At 40.4% G+C, this 16,709-nt stretch overlaps 1 protein-coding gene across 2 annotated transcripts in view; it reads right to left on the bottom strand.

Annotated features, from left to right (window-relative positions):
- Nucleotides 1-16,709, bottom strand: part of MFSD4A (major facilitator superfamily domain containing 4A) — a 49,603-nt gene that overhangs the window by 20,127 nt on the left and 12,767 nt on the right. For both annotated transcript variants that reach the window (XM_081948573.1, XM_081948572.1), the window contains exons 2-3: nt 8,176-8,374; nt 4,736-4,975 (exon numbers count right to left, since the gene is read on the bottom strand). In XM_081948573.1, the coding sequence (XP_081804699.1) occupies nt 4,736-4,975; nt 8,176-8,374 (439 nt within the window). The remainder of the gene's footprint in view (nt 1-4,735; nt 4,976-8,175; nt 8,375-16,709) is intronic.

The following is a 16,709-nucleotide window of genomic DNA, read 5'->3' as shown; positions in this document are numbered from 1 at the left end:
TTTTTAAAAATTTAAAAAGTTAAAAACATTAACCTTAAAAGCTATCCCAAATAAAATATCCGCCAGGAGGTAAGAGTAGAACTATAAGTGGGCCAGGCCGGCTAACCGGAACAGGTGGGTCTTAAGTTTTTGTCGAAAGGAGCGGAAGTCCGTAGTAGTTCTACCGATGGTAGTAGACCATCACTGGTCTAGCACCTTTTCTATTTTCTGTATGCACAATAGTGTGTTTCTTTAAAGTGCAATTCAGAAACTGCATGCTATCATTTCCCGTAGAAGATACCCTGCCCTTATTTTCTACCACAGAACAAATGAAATTTAGGACAAACTGCAGCCAATGCTAGAAGATCACAAAGAAACCAAGGAATACTATTTAAGGGTATGATGGGATGGATGGATGAAGGAGCAGAAATTGAATCACAGTAGCAACCCAATGGGAAAATTCATCCAATTCATCCAATGAACTCGGGCCACACTTAATGCACAAAAACATTTAAGGCACACATCCGGTGTCAGAAAAAAGACCACCCACACAAATCACTTCAAGGTTAGAACAGTTGGCAGTTGTCACTAATTTCCACTTCATTCATTTATGCTCTCCTTTACTCAACAAGTAGGTGTGATACTCAACAGGTAGGCGTGTCACTTTTTAGCAGTTCTACAATTATACTTTTCTTTAACCAAGCTCATTGAGTAGCTCATTAAAAGCATTTAATAATGCTTTTTGACCATTATTTTAGGAGCCCTGGTAGCGCAGTGGTTGAAGTGCAGTATTGCAGGCAAACTCTGCCCAGAGCCTGTAGAACCCTGACCGAGTCAAGTTTGATTCAGTCTTCATCCTTCTGAGATTGGTCAAATGAGGTGTAAGGACTCCAAGTTGGCCATCCTTTCTTGTTGACCAACTATTCAAAACAGCTGGATGTTATTTATTGTGTTAAATTATAAGCACTGGATTGCAAAAATGTTGCTCTACCTGACATGCTGCCCCCACTAATTTCTCAATATTTGATCTTCCGTCTTTGAATCTGAAACATCCATAGCATTCTTCTGATTAAAAAATAAATAAATAACCCCACATTTTATATTTATTTTGTGCCTATATGTAAACATTATCCAATGCAGGTGTCCCGCATACCAATCCCACATATTTTCTTACACTTTACAGAATTTCAGACTGAATTCTCACACCCTGCCCACTCTATCACCATATTGTTTAATTTGAAAAAAAAAAACTTTCCCTTTTGATAAAGAATATCCATTTCTTATGTTCTACCAGCTCCATATGCTTTGCTCATCTACATCATACTTGGCATGTAAAGTAGATTTGTCTTATATTTCCCAAGAGAGACAGAAAATAGAAGCTGCGCCACCCGCCCAAGTGCTGGAAAACCTTGCAGAGGCTGTGAAGTGTTAAAAATTGTGCAAGCACATTGCAGATTTAAGATTTGTGATACCAAAGCAGAGAATCATAACAAGCTATTCCCTCCAGTAACAGGTCTTACGAGACTGTCACCCAGGAGAGTTTTAAAATTAATAGGTATTTTTTTGCCTCTTTTAAAACAAGTACATTTAAAAAAGAAAAGAAAAGAAATAGCTTTTCTCAGCATAAGTCCTCTTCAACTCAATGATGCCCAACCTCACTATGTGTACAGCCCAGATTTTGGCCCTCAAGTGGTTTCTCCTCCACCCCCCCCCCCAAACTCTGTTGAGTCACAGTGTTCAATTTCCTATTCCCAGGAAGCAGGAACAGCAGAGAAACTGGCAGACAGAAAATGAGTCAGCTACAAGTGAAAATTAGAAAGGATTTTTGTCAATAATTGTTGTCTACAACTTGTCTTTCCTCATTTAGCAAAATGGCAGTAGTTCCCCAAATCTCATTCTAAATACTGGTTTAGAATACAGGTAGTCCTCGACTTAAAACAGTTCATTTAGTGACTGTTCAAAGTTACAATGGTACTGAAAAAAGGGACTTATGACCATTTTTCATATTTACAACCATTGCAGCATCCGCATCAGAGGTGGGTTTATGCCGGTTCGGCCTGGATTGGTGGCGGGAGGCTCTGCCCACCCGCCTGGATGCTTCTGCGCATGTGCAGAAACTGCGTGCGCATGTACGCGCATGAGCAAACTGGTAGTAAAAAAATGGAAACCCACCACTGATCCCCACGGCCACCTGATCAAAATTCAGTTGCTTGGCAACTGGTTCATATTTATGATGGAGTGTCCCAGGATCATGTGATCACCTTTTGCGACCTTCTGAAAAACAAAGTCAATGGGGAAGCCATATTCACTTAACAACCTTGTTACTAACTTAATAACTGCACTGATTCACTTAATAACTGTGGCAAGAAAGGCCGTAAAATGAGGCAAAACTCACTTAAGAAATGTCTCTGTTAACAGAAATTTTGGGTTTGATTATTGTCGTAAGTCGAGGACTACCAGTATAACAATTTTCCAAGCATATAACATGATGAGATTATAACCTACTCATATATGAAACTCATAATAGGAATACTACAACAGGGTGGCTTGCCCTTCCTTTAAATTCCCATTTCTGCCAAAAGTCTTTGCTGTACCTAACAAAAAAGACTTATAACAATGTGGGATGATATTTTAATAAATTTTGGAAATGACTCAATGTAGAAAGAATGTTTTATCACATCTGGTAGACATGTCTAAAAAACCCAAATTATTAGAAAGATATACATAATACAACGCGGAAAAACCTCTGGGATTTAAATTTGAAATGAAGCCACAACTTTTCTTATGAGGTATAATCTTAGAAAACAATCACCATGATTTAATGAAATATATGCTTACAGCAGCAAGAATAAATCTTGCCCCAGACAGGAAGAAGCATACAACTCCAACAATATCTGACTGGAAACTTAAATTTGGAGAATATGAAGTAATGGCAAACCTAACAGTATATAAAATTGAGGTTTAATCAAATTTAGCAGGAGTGATTTCCCTATATGCAATATATTTCACAGCATGGCAACTACAAGCCTTTGCAGTCTGGCTTTTCAGAAACCAAAATGTTTGCAAGCACTGTAAATCAGCAGAGGAAGAAAAAGGGAAAAGTTAGAAATTCAACAGTTGTTTTCCTTTTTTGGAATTTTAATTGCTGTTAAATTTGCTGATCTATATTCTCTCTCTTTAGTAATATTTAAAATAGTTATTAAGTAACAATATGACGATGACTTCAATAGTAAGTAATCAGCTCAAGAATGGCAGTTTTACTGTATAATAAATATTTTGATGCAAGCAACAACACTTTTCTTTTTCTAATGTTGCATTCAGTTTGGATGAAAAAGTCAAATAATGTTATCTTTCAAAAACTGTGATCCTAAATTGTAATTAATATTGATAGAATAATTCATTTTACTTCATTTCCAGAGTCTCTGTTATCTTAAATAATGGAGTATCAATCCTTAATTAATACTACGTAAGTATAATTGTACTGAAACTGTACAAATGCATTAAGAATTTCAAAACATATTAATAAAACATATCAAAACCCCCACTGCAACTGCCCCCTAATTTGGGACAATATCAAAAGCCCCACTATCTTAATTGTTGGAGTTTAACCTGTGTGCTGCCATAATAGCAATGTCTGTGGCCATTTCATTTTTCCACTTTTATGTTTATTCATACAGTACAACATGCTTGCAGTTAGGGACAAAAGGGAGATTTAATTCTTCCCTTTCAATTTTCCTAACAACCCTTCCCTTCCCCAACTTCTCATAAAAAATAAAGCTGCCATTGCTTTGACTGACTGGGTACAGGGTAGATTTAGTTAAGTTTCTCTTGTCTATTCAATGCAGGCATTGATTGCCCTACTGCTGTCAGTGCATCTACTCCACAATTGCCACCAACCTTCCAAATTGCCTCCTTGTCATCTCCAAGTTGCCAATTAACGCACCCTCTTATTGCCTGTAACCAAGGCAGATTACCTCCACTGCTTTGCCTTTGGCATGCCACTCAAATTCTCAATAGTACACCAACTTTAGAGTAGGTTACCATGAATTGAGTGATATTCATTATATGATGTAAACATGTATGTTCATTAAGATTGGTAAAAATAAAAGAAATACTCACATAAAAGATAGGGGGCTGCAAGGGAACATATAACTTCAGGCTGTTCTAATAACCTGTTCTAGCAGTTCCAACAAACTCCAGGCGGAGTGGATATTGAAATCAATAAACACCATCTTGAAATGGTACTGATCAGAGTCATTAACTAGTCCTCCCATTTTATACCTTGAAATGTGGAATTTTATTAACAAGGGAAAATAGGAAAAGTGTGAATTAACCTAACTGGTCTCTGTAAAAGAGGATGAAAAGGCAGCGTCTGTTTCAAAAGGGACTGGGGAGGATTATGAATTTATTTCCTGGATTAGGAAGATTTAAATATTAGACACAATATGCTTCTTCTGTAGCAAACCACTTAGGCAAATCTATTCCTTGTGAATCTGATAATTTTGGCAGAGGCAGAACAGTCTATTGAATGTTGCTTTTATGTTCATGCCCTTTCGAAATGCGATATAAATGTCTAAAATAAAGCTTTGGATGACCGTCATATTTGGAGAAAGGATGATGGTGGAAACATTTCGAGAAGACTGATCTGTCAGAATGTCAAAACAAATTGCAAACTGGGATCAAAAGCTTCTACTTGCATTACTCTGAAGATGTGTATGAACATTATACATGGAACAACTGACGTGGCCATACTTACGTTGATGAGAGCCATAATCCAGAAAGCATAAGACACTCTGGTCACCACCAGTCCTTTTATGGGTAGGTCATAATGTGTCAGGTTCCCAGGATGATGTGGGACCAATGACTTCCGGATGTGAGGGAGGTTGCTGCTAACACTGGCTGTGCCATTTGGCAGGATGCAATTGGTGTCTGATAGAAAAGGATCAGCAATCAGAGGGCTTAGCAGGGCACCAAAGCCCACAAAAAAATGAAGGGCCTACAGAGAACGACAAAGAGAAAAGCTGGTGTGATATCCAACGTTGCTAATAACAAATCTGGCCAGATGAAATGAATAGGGTTCAGAATGAATTAATAGTTTATCGCTAAATTCATCTGGGTTCTAGAGACAGGCTTTACAAGGCTGTGTGCAGAGTTAACCCTGCCATAAACTTCATATGCTACCCAAGTGCTCTTGACATTTTTCTCCTCCTATTCGGGAGACTAGAACTATGGACATCTCCTATACCACAGAAGAACCAGACGATAAGCCAGCACAATTATGATGCTGACTTTAGGTGTGACGCAAATCAATATCATAATTCTGTTCAATATAACATACTAAACGATATGATGGTTTGGTTTATTATATCATCTAAACTAGATAATTGCTTGATTGTGATGGAGTAGGAATAATTTAATCTCAGTTTATAGTTGTGGCTTGTTATAGATTAGCTTGCTTTAACCATAGCTGGTGTGTTACCCAAGATAGGATTAATGGCCTGTTTATGGCTAAGCAAAGACTAATCCTCCAGGTAAATGTTGTAACATGCCTCTATCTCTTGGTAGCAGAAGATGGAGGTGCAATGTTAGAATGCAGTATTACAGGCTAATTCTACTCACTGCCAGGAGTTTGATTCTGACAGACTGAAGGTTGATGCAGCTTTCTATCTTTCTAAGGTAGGTAAAATGAGGACCCAGATTGCTGGGGGTAATATGGTGACTTTGTAAACTGCTTAGAGAGGGCTGTAAAATATTATGAAGTGGTATATAAGTCTAAGTGCTATTTTTATTGCTAAAATGTATTCACAGCAAAGATGGGTTGCTCCCGGTTTGGCCCAGTTTGGCCAAAGTGGTAATGGTATTTTTTGCCTGAGTCGCAGAACCAGCAGCGACCCAGGCTCACCATGCCCCCAAACTGACTCCCTGCTCATCGCTGCTGTTGCCAGCATGTTGTTTAGTAGTGCATGTGCATGCGCTGTTCACTGTAAATTGTTTTGTGCATGTGTGAATAACAATTTACATTGAAATGCGCATGCGTGCACAGAGCATATTTGGCACACGAGCTAGCGAAGCGAGCACGTGCAAAGCAAACCAGTAGTAAAACCAGGAGCAACCCACTTCTGACCCACAGATTAACTTCTATTGATAAAGGATTGTACATTCATTATTCTAACACAATGTAGTACTTATATCTTATCTTACTTATTCAGAAACAAGTTATAATTTGATGCACTCAATTCTATTGCTTTCGAAGTTCATGGCCTGGTTCTCTTGACTGGTCTGAATGCCAGATCAACATTGAAATGACTGCATCCATTCATTATTTTCAGGATTCCCTAGTTCTATATGATGTTTCTGTTTGGAGCCAACATGCCTTTACATCCAACTGTTAATCTGGGAAGAAGGACGGATATGGCACATATCTTCTTGCTTGAACTAAACATATATATATATATATATATATATATATATATATATATATATATATATATATATATATATATATATATATATATATATATATATATATATATACATACATACATACCGTATTTATTCGAGTATAACGCGCAAAATTTTATACCCAAAAAAGAAGTCAAAGTTTGGGTGCGCGTTATAAACAAGGGCTGGGCTGGGGTGGCAGTGGCGAATTGTAAATTTCCGGACTGCAGCCTCGATCCCGCGCCGTGCTCAATAGTCGCAACTCAGCTGCCTGCCGCCTTTCCCCTCCTTTGTCTCCCCGCCGCTGCTGCCGCCGTTTAAACCAAGGAATCGTCGCTTGTTCTACCTACAGAAGGTCCAGCATAGAAGCGAAGCCAAAAGAGATCATTGCGAGGCTCTGCAGGCTTCCTTGGAGTAAGGAAGGCAACAGCTCCCCTCACCCCCTTGCAAGGAGGCGGAAAGGAAAAGCCCGAAAAGGCACCTAAAGAAGCGGGGGGAGCTTCACCCGCCTGGTGGGCAGCCATCGAGGCGTTTTCAAAGGCGGCGCCTGGGAGAGATGAGGCGGCGCTCCGGCGGTCCTGTTGCCAGCATTCGGCGGCTGCCCACCAGGCGGGCGAAGCTCCCCCCGCTTCTTTTGGTGCCTTTTCGGGCTTTTCCTTTCCGCCTCCTTGCAAGGCTCTCTTCGGCATCAGGGCTGCCTTTTTCATCGCGACGAGCCCCGCTGCTTTCTGGGGGGTGAGGGGAGCTGTTGCCTTCCTTACTCCGAGGAAGCCTGCAGAGCCTCGCAAGGATCTCTTTCGGCTTCACTTCTATGCTGGACCTTTAGCCTGCTCTTCCTCTTCTCTATACAGCAATTGCCTACTCATTACAATGCCTCCCGCGAGTTTGGTCTTATTTTGTCTTGACTAGAGCAAAAGCTGGCGCGCCTCTGCCCCCTTCCCGCCCCGCCGGCGGCAATAGTCATTACTATTACAATGCTTGGTGTGAAACAAAATTTTATACCGATTTTTAATCGAAAATTAGGGGGTGCACGTTATACACGTGTGCGCATTATACTCGAATAAATACGGTATATAATGGAGGTAAGGCATCCTTGTACATTTTACTCTGCTAATTGTTGGGGTAGTGTTCATCTCCATTTCAAAGCCATTGACCCAGGGCTGTCCGAAGAGATTTCTGAGTCATGTGGCCAGCATGATGTCACAGAGCACTGTTACTTTCCCACCAAAGTGGTACCTATTTATCTACTTACATTTGCATGCTTATATCTCGCAATAGAAACTGAAAGGAAATGAAAATATTATGGTATATTCCAAAACGCAACATGGAGGGTGCAGAAAAGAAAATATATGAGTATTTGGGACACAAGAGAAAGCCAGAGATGCCCAGATGCAGCAGCATTTACAATTTCTAATCACAGATTTTGCTCTAACTGCTCTAATATAGTATTTAGGAAGATCCTTTTTGAAAGCACCAAGAAGGTTGAGGTTTCCCCTCCATGTTGCACTGAAGAAAATAAACCATTCAAGCTCAGTAGAGTAATTTCTTTCTTTCTTATCCCTAGCATAAAAATAAAGAAGGCTTTATTTTCTCAGCTTATATATCTTCATATTTCCCCATCAGAGGAAAACATTCCTCATCATGGCAAGGACAAGGGAGCCCTGAACAGTGATGAATCAATGGAGAAGTAGGGGAATACAAGCACACAAACAGGGATACAACATTAGGCCCAGCATCCACCAGTCTCCTTCTCACCTGCAGGAAGACTGCTGAATCCTTCTGATAAATCTTCACCAGCTGCATATTGGAAAGTGTGTCAATGCAACCCATGGCCAGCCCAGCCACAGCCATGACCACCGCCAGAACCACCACATTGTGACAGACAGGGATGATGGCAAAAACCAGAGAAATAGCAAGGGACGAAGCAAAGAGAGCTAGCAGAGACTGTGCCAACCTGGAAAAGAAAAGACACAAGTTATTTATTTTGCTGTATCATAGGCCAGTCATTCCAAGCACTACTGTAAGGACTGTAATGGTTTTCTTCAGGTTTTCTAATATAGGACATTTGACTCAACATGGTACTAACTTAACTGTTGCAGCTCCCGCCTTCTGGAACTGAACTCTCCAGAGTATGGATAGTGCCCTCTCTCCTGGGGTAGTGAAAAGCCCTCAAAACCTGGCCTTAGTACCAGGGCTATTGGGTTTTGAGGTCATTATTGTGATTCTTTGTTATGATCGAGGTTATTTTAGCTATTTTAATCCAGACTGTCTATGCTGTGGGATGTTTTTAAACTGGTTTTTTAAACACTTTCTTGTATTTTGTTAAGATGCCATGAATCTACCAGAGTTGTTGGTTATAATAAATTTAAATAAATGAATATAAATATAAATAAAATAATATGGTCACTATAGTAATGAGATGCATTGGAAGCCAGTGATTTTAAAAAGAGATTTTAAAAAGAGACTTTCCCAACTCATGATATATATTGTGCTGGATTATAATTTTTTTTGTCATTCCCAGCCATTTTGCTAAGATATTTTCTCAATAGGAGTAGAGTAAGATGACTATAATGAGGATTGCTATGGTAGACCTGTTTCCACTTCCTGCAAAGGGAGTAACTTCCCCTACTTGTTCATAAGTAGAATTATGTCTAGCTTTAAATTGACTAATGCTTGTTATGAATCTGACACAAGACAGTGCCACGTAATGTAATGGATATCCTGATGTATTTGGAAAACAAATCCTTCCCACTAAATTTCAAACATGGTAAACAATACATCAAATAGAATAGATTTCATTCTAGAAAGAGCATAATAAGATAGGACAATCTACAGATCAGTTACCTGGAACCTCTTATAAATAACTGATTCTGAAAGGTCTTGCATTATATCCAGCTAGGCCCCAAATTGGAACTTGGTATTGATTTACACAGAAATGAAAAATACATACAAAAATAGGAGCAGCAAGCAAAAAACAACAACTGCTAAGTGCTAGTGATGTGTCAGCAACAGGCTCAGAGCTATAAAAGCCATACCTCTGGGATACAAAAAGAGCTAGTTGGGGAATAAATATGCAGATGCTAACAACTAGGAACAGGCAGTGTGCCAAAACTGAAATACTACACATGAGCCTTGTCAAAGGAGAACAGCTACCTTCTACACTCAACTGGCTTAAGAACACAATGACACGTTAAACATTAATTGCCAGTTTCTTTAGAACAACATCAACAGCTATATGGTGGAAAAGCAGGTGAAATTTAAAATAATCCAGATTTCTCAAACACAGCAATTAAAATGTGTCGACTTCACCTCCCAGAATTCCCCCAACCAGCATGTGGGTTGACGTCAACACATCTTATATCACTGCAACAAACTTCTGGGGAAAACAGAGGAATAGTTTGTTCATTATTATGCCCAGAATTCAACTCTCCATTTCTCTTAAGGGTCCACTTTTGAGTTCCAATTGGGAACTTCAGAAGCTCTTTAGGATTGCAAGATTTACTTCATACAGATCTATATTCTCTGGAGGCCTTGGGATCACAAAGAAGCCATCCTGGAGAATAATATGGACAACATTAATACAAAACCCTCTCCTCTTTATTTAATTATCTGATTTAATGGTTCCTATGAATTGGACACTCAAATACACTAACTGACCAAATGATCTGAACTCATACAAAATACTGACATATCTGTACTAAATCATCCCCCAATTCCCCTCCCTTAACAGACCTAATCAAGTTTAAAACTACCAGTAAACATTAGACCACCAAAGAGTTAAAAGTAATGATTAGCGCAAGCAAGGAGGTCGGGACTGAATTTTCTTTTAACCTACTGAAGTTCATTTTCTAAATTAGGATGCGGGATTGGCTATGGGAAGACAAAAGGACATGTGAGATTAAGGGATAAAGAAAGGAAGGAATACAACGAAAGGGGAGGAGTAATCAACCTATTATGATGGTTTCGCTTTTGTTTAGAGAGATAAATTTATTACTAGTGTATTCAGCAACACATACTATATGCGAAGAAGTTACTTCAAGAAACATACAAAACAGGCCATGTAGAAAAAATATTTTGATAAACAATATCTTTCAGCAGTAACAAATTATTTAGAGGGGTTGAAATTCTATTTAAAGCTAATTTTAAAGTAAGGAGTTGTATTTTTGTTAAAGAGAAATTGGACAATAAACTGCTCATATTTGCTTCCATTTGTATTTAATTAGAAGCAGATCTACAGAAGCTAGTGAAACAGTTATTAAGATCTATTATGGAGAATCTGATATGGAGGCAACCTGAATATAATTTTTATTTATATTTTTGTATTAATCAACTATATATAGCTGCCCACTCACCAAAAAACTATTATGCTGGCATTAAGGAGAAAATAGAAACAGTAAAAATTAAGTAAAATAATTTCTTATATCAATAATTGTTGAAAATTATGCAAAATGACAAAAACATGGATTAATCCCTAATCAAATTTAAATCATATTACTCAGGTATAAGTTCTTCTTAAAATATATATTACATAGTATATAGGGTATATAAATTTTACTAACTCAAATTAAGCAAAACTCAATCACTCAGAAACATATAATTGAGAACTCATTATTTTACTGAGATAGGCAAGATTTTATATTTCATAAATGACAAAATGAATACAAGTAGTCCTTGCTTAATTCTGATAAGTAGGATTGGCAATCTGTTGCTAAGCAATGCAAGTAATAAAGTATGCCATCAAATGATCATTCCATCTTAGGAGAGCAGTTATGGAAATGCCAGCTGCTGTCATTAGATGAACCCCATGTGGTAACAGAGTCAATGTCAGGGCAGCCTCCATCAGTAACCAAGAAAGAAACCACTCAACTCCATTTTTCAGAATTAAGAGTACTTTTACTGGTTATGAGTAGATAGCAGCTAGGCAAAGCAAGATCTGAGGCAAAAGCGTGCGAAATCATATATATCAATATGTGACTAAGCCCCTCTTCCTGGTAACCCTCATCCCAGTGTCCAATCTGCAAATCCCTTAGGTGTCATGTGAGTTCCATCTTCAAAAAACATCATCATGTTGGTATGCTGGACAGTTGGCCTTGGCGGCAATTCCACTATCTGCAGCATGCACAGTAGATAGTGAGAAAAACACCCCCTTCTTCATTCACTCCTGTGCTGAAAACTTCCCTTTCCAAATACCATGTCATCCCCCCTCCCCATTTCAATGGCAGCCGAAAGCAAGCAGCAAAGCAGAGGCTGACATCCAAGGTCACATGATAACCATTTATGATCTCCTGCCAGCTTCCTCATTGACTTCCCTTTTTGGAAGCTAGCAATGAAGGTTGCAAATAGCAATCATGTGACTTTGGGACACTGTAACCATTGTAGTTGTTGAGCATCTGAATTGCGATTACATTCTGGGGATACTGCAATGGCCACAACTTATCATAAGCCACAGACCCTAATTCAATGCTATTGTAACTTCAAACCATCACTTAATGAGAGTCCTGTCCTAAGCCAATATCACACAAATACACAAAAGCATGGGTTTGTTCTCTTCACTAAACTAGGCTTGCAAATACATACATTTGCAGTATAGAGATAAGTTGCCTCCAAACATTCAGCAAGCCTGGCTTACAAGTTTTCTAAATGAAAGCGGCAGGCAGAGCAATAGTCAGGTGGAGTCCAAGGATCACAGCTTGTAGTGGATTCATTGGCTGGTCCAGGTTCAAAATCTGGATTGCAAGGTTCACACGTCAAGTCAATGGCATGAGAATTAATGGACATTTATTCTTAATGGAGAACTTCGTGCTTGATGCTCCATTTTAACAGAAACAGCCCTGGTATAGCTTATTTAGCGGGGCAAGACTTCTGCTGAACAATCTCACAGAGCGTCTTTGTTCCAATCTCTTTGCAGCCTGCCGAACACTTGCAGTAACCCCACACCCTCATCTTCAGAGAGGGACAGCAACTGTAACTGTTGGTTGCTGTTTTGTTCCACTATTTCTGCCTGCTCATATGGCAGTCCACCTGGTAGCACTGGAGTTGACTGTTCCTCATCTGTCAGCACTTTTGAAGCTGGGTCCGGCACTTTCTACTCATTATTAGTCCCCTCCTCTGACTCCAAATCTGAGCCTACCATGACTATAAGTAATCGTTTCACCAGGACTACCTGCAACCTTCAAGTTGTGTGGAAGATGTACCATATATACTTGCAGAGAACCTGAGATAAAACAAATTTTGGCTTATACTTGGATGGACTTATCCACAAGTATATACAGTAATGGTTTAAAAAAAACACCTATATTTCCTCTATGTACTCACTTATAAGCCCATACATGGAAAAGCCTACCCTTAAATATTTGACCAAAATACCATGAAAAATATGGATTGATTTGTCTGCAGGTGGCACATTTTTCACTATACTTGGGTTAAAACATTGAGGGTCAGCTTATGCACAAGACAGCCGTATATGCAAGTATATCCAGTAACTTTAGCTTTTTGTGAGCTCGGCGGCTATATCAATTAGGTAAATAAGTATGGTAAGTGGTCTGATGTAGTAAGATCGTTTGTTATAGAAACTTCAGTTTAATGAAGCATAAAGAAACTTTTGCAATCTCAATTTAAATATAAAATTTGTTAGATATCAACACTAGCTACCAGCGTTTCCACTCTGGTCCTCTGTTCCGGCGGGAACAGAGGTTCAATCTGATTGGCTGAGGTCTGACAGCTCCCTATAAAAGGGTTGCTGTCAGACCGAACAGTTGCTGGATTGTATATACTTATCTGTCTGAATAAAGAGCTGTTGTTGCGTTAAGCCAGTGTCTGCCTTCTCATTGCCCAATCTAACACTGGCGACGAAGGTGGGATTGAGAGGCAGATAGGCGAAGAAATGAACAACGAGACATCCAGCAAGTAAATCCAGCCCGCAGCTTCGGCGCGGCATCGAGCTACCATTTTGAGAGGCAAATTCGAATTGCCTTATCCAAGAATGGCCATGCATGCCCCGCCAACTCCGTATGACCCAGTGGCCGAACAATGGGAATTGTATATGTTACGGTTTGAATGCTTCCTCGAGGCAAACGAGCCTTATGGGTGTCCCCGACACCCGCAAATAGAACCTCTTCCTGGGATACTGTGGCAGAGAGGTCTTTGAAACCGCGAAGGACTTATCGGAGCCAACTCCAATCCGGTTCCTTGGGTGGCGTTACAACAGACTCTAAAAACTCACTACGCGCCCAAACCATCGAGGCACGTTTGCTGCCATGTATTCAATGTGCGGAATCAACAGGAGGGAGACTCCATCAACCAATATGTCACGGCCCTGCGGAAAGCAGTAACATATTGCGAATTCTGTGACGTGGACGACCAAATTTTAGATCGCTTAATCTGCAGCGTGAGGGACATTAATCTGCACAGACGTCTGCTAGCCAGATCAAATATGTCTCTGCAGATCGCACTTGATGAGGACAGGGCGTCCAAATCTCCAGACAAGTCCACGGAAGCATTACAGCGGCAACACAACACGCCACAAACTGCGCAGAAGCAAACGCCCGTACATCACGAGGCCGCTGAACAAGAACCCTCTGACAGCGAAGAAGATGACAGCTACTGCATGCGCAGTAGCCGCACAAAACCAGCGCGAAAATTCAACTTGCGTCTGCCACCCTGCGCTAGCTGCGGAGGGGACCATGCCCGGTCTACCTGTCGGTTTCGGGACGCAACCTGTCAGCGTTGCGACAAGAAGGGGCACATTGCCAAAGTGTGCCGGAGCAAACTCCCTGCCACCGCTTGGCAGCCAAAATCCACTCCAAATCACCAACAGATGCCCAACCCAGGGGCCTAGCAGAAAACTCAAGGGTGCCCAGAGAGAGAACCTAAGGTAACCTATCAAACCATGATAGGGCAAGTTCGCACTAGGTGGCCAAAAAAGCTGAAGGTCACAGTCCTCATTGAGGACGCTCCCTGTGAGCTTGAAGTTGACACTGGATCATCCCTAACGATCATATCCTGGTCGACCCTGAAGCAGGCCATCCCGAGCCTGAAAAGACGGCACCTTCGCACCCCAGACATCAGTTTGCGTGACTACCAGGGGAACCGAATCCCCATCGTGGGCCAAGGCACCTTCTGAGTGCAGTTCAAAGACATCAGCGCCAAGCTTCCCGTGACCATGGCCAGCGCACCACTTCAGAGCCTCCTGGGGCTCGATTGGTTTGAAGCCCTGGGGTTGGAAGTAACTGGAATCAACTCTGTAAAGGACGGCACCGCCGAGGCGATTTTTAAGGAGTTTGAGGATGTCTTCAGCTCCGGTCTCGGTAAGTATGTGGGGACGCCAATGTATTTTAGCTTGGACCCCAACATAGCGCCTATCAGGCTCAAACCCAGGAGAGTACCTTTCGCTCTCCGCCCTAAAATCGATAGGGAAATTGATAAGCTGGTGAGCCAGGGGATCCTAGAGCCAGTCGACCATGCATGCTGGGAGACCCCTATAGTGACCCCGGTCAAGCCAGATGGGTCAGTCTGCATCTGTGCAGACTATAAATGCACAATAAACAACGCGCTACAACAAAGCGGCTACCCTGTACCCATTGTACAGCGCCTACTACGTTCGCTAGGCCCAGGAATTTTTTTTTTGCAAAATTGGATATGGCGCAGGCATACCAGCAGTTGCCTGTAGATGGCATCACAGCGGAGGCTCAAACCATCATGACGCACTGGGAGTCTGCAATTCGGAGTTAGTATCGCCCTGGACTGTTCCAAAGTGTCATGGAACGGCTTTTGCAGGGGATACCAGGAGTCGTCCCCTATTTCGACGACATCTTGGTATCGGCTGCAAACGAGGCACAACTTTTAAAAAGTTGCTGGATTGTATATACTTGTCTGTCTGAATAAAGAGCTGTTGTTGCGTTAAGCCAGTGTCTGCCTTCTCATTGCCTGATCTAACAAAATTAATCAAGCTTATCATATTATGTGAACACAAGCACTAGATTTCGATCTAAAAAGGTTACATCACAGCAACTGGAAAACGGAGATGTTTTGTTACTCATTCAAATAGCTTCTTCAGTCAAAATGAAAATTTTGGGTAGGCAGAGAGTTGTTGGAATGAACCAACTCTTGCTAAACGGACTGCACGGAGTTTCTCCCTAAAATGAAAAGCAACATATAAATGAAAACTCAATCATCCAGGCCAAAAGTATCTAAAAAGTTTAAATCATAGCAACTGGACAAGTTTTTTAGATTTCTAATTTACATTGTTAAATATGTTATGCAAAGGGCTCATACTTTTCCTGCACTACAGGAGGGCTATATCCTGATGGAATAGTCAGCCTTTCAATGCAGACCATCCCATGTTCAATCCTAGGGGGCGAGAAAAACCTCTGCTTTAAACCCTAGCATTGCTACTAACTAATATCATCAGAATTTAATTACGTGAAACTGATAGTCAAATTCAGTCTAAGGCAAATTCCTAACTACATAAAAAATAGGGGGTAAAGAAAAACTTAATCTATTGGTTAATCCTTTCAACCTTTATCCAAATAAAATGAGTCAATAACTTCAAAGAAGGAACTAGTCAGAATTACAAGCAACTACCCAGATACGGATGAGTAGCTAAGAGTCACTGTACACAGGGATCTGCATTGCACACCTTAATCATTGCAGAGGTATAATATCTTACTGACACTTCCTGTACGACTTTGAATTACACCTAAGAGCGGCACAAGGACAATGGACATTTTCACAAATGCCACAAAATCAGCTTCACCTGCCTGTGCTATAAGGATAAAGCATGGGCTACAAATTGAAATGTAAATTTGATTTTCTGCTAAAAGAACTTCCCTAACATAAATAGCACAAATGGTCTTCAAAATGCTTTCAAGCATAGGTCCGGAAATGGTTGCTAAGAATACTGTGGGCTGCAAGAAAAAAACATCAATCAATCCTGGAATAAATAATGACTTGTTACTCCCTTGAGAAGATGATATGCAAGCAGGCATGTGATGCAAATCAATGTCAGAAAAAATATATTACTGTTTTGTAAGTATGGGAGAAGTAAAAGAAGGGAAACTGTTAAGTAGATTGATGATATCGAAGAATTACAGAACTGCCTTTGTTAGAGCTACAAGTTCGTATTATAAAAAGGTTGACATAGTGAGTATTTGTCCACAATCATAAGGAATTGTCCTAAATAATTCCTAAGGTAGAATTCCCATAGGAGGAAGTTAGATAGCTCTTCCAAATGTATTTTTTTTAAATGACTAGAACAATATGATTCATTCTAATTGTAACCTTCACATTTA

Source organism: Natrix helvetica (assembly GCF_964273705.1).
Source record: "Natrix helvetica genome assembly, chromosome: 3".
NCBI lineage: Eukaryota > Metazoa > Chordata > Lepidosauria > Squamata > Natricidae > Natrix > Natrix helvetica.
Note: the sequence above shows the minus strand (reverse complement) of the source record. Positions and strands in the feature narration are given on the sequence as shown.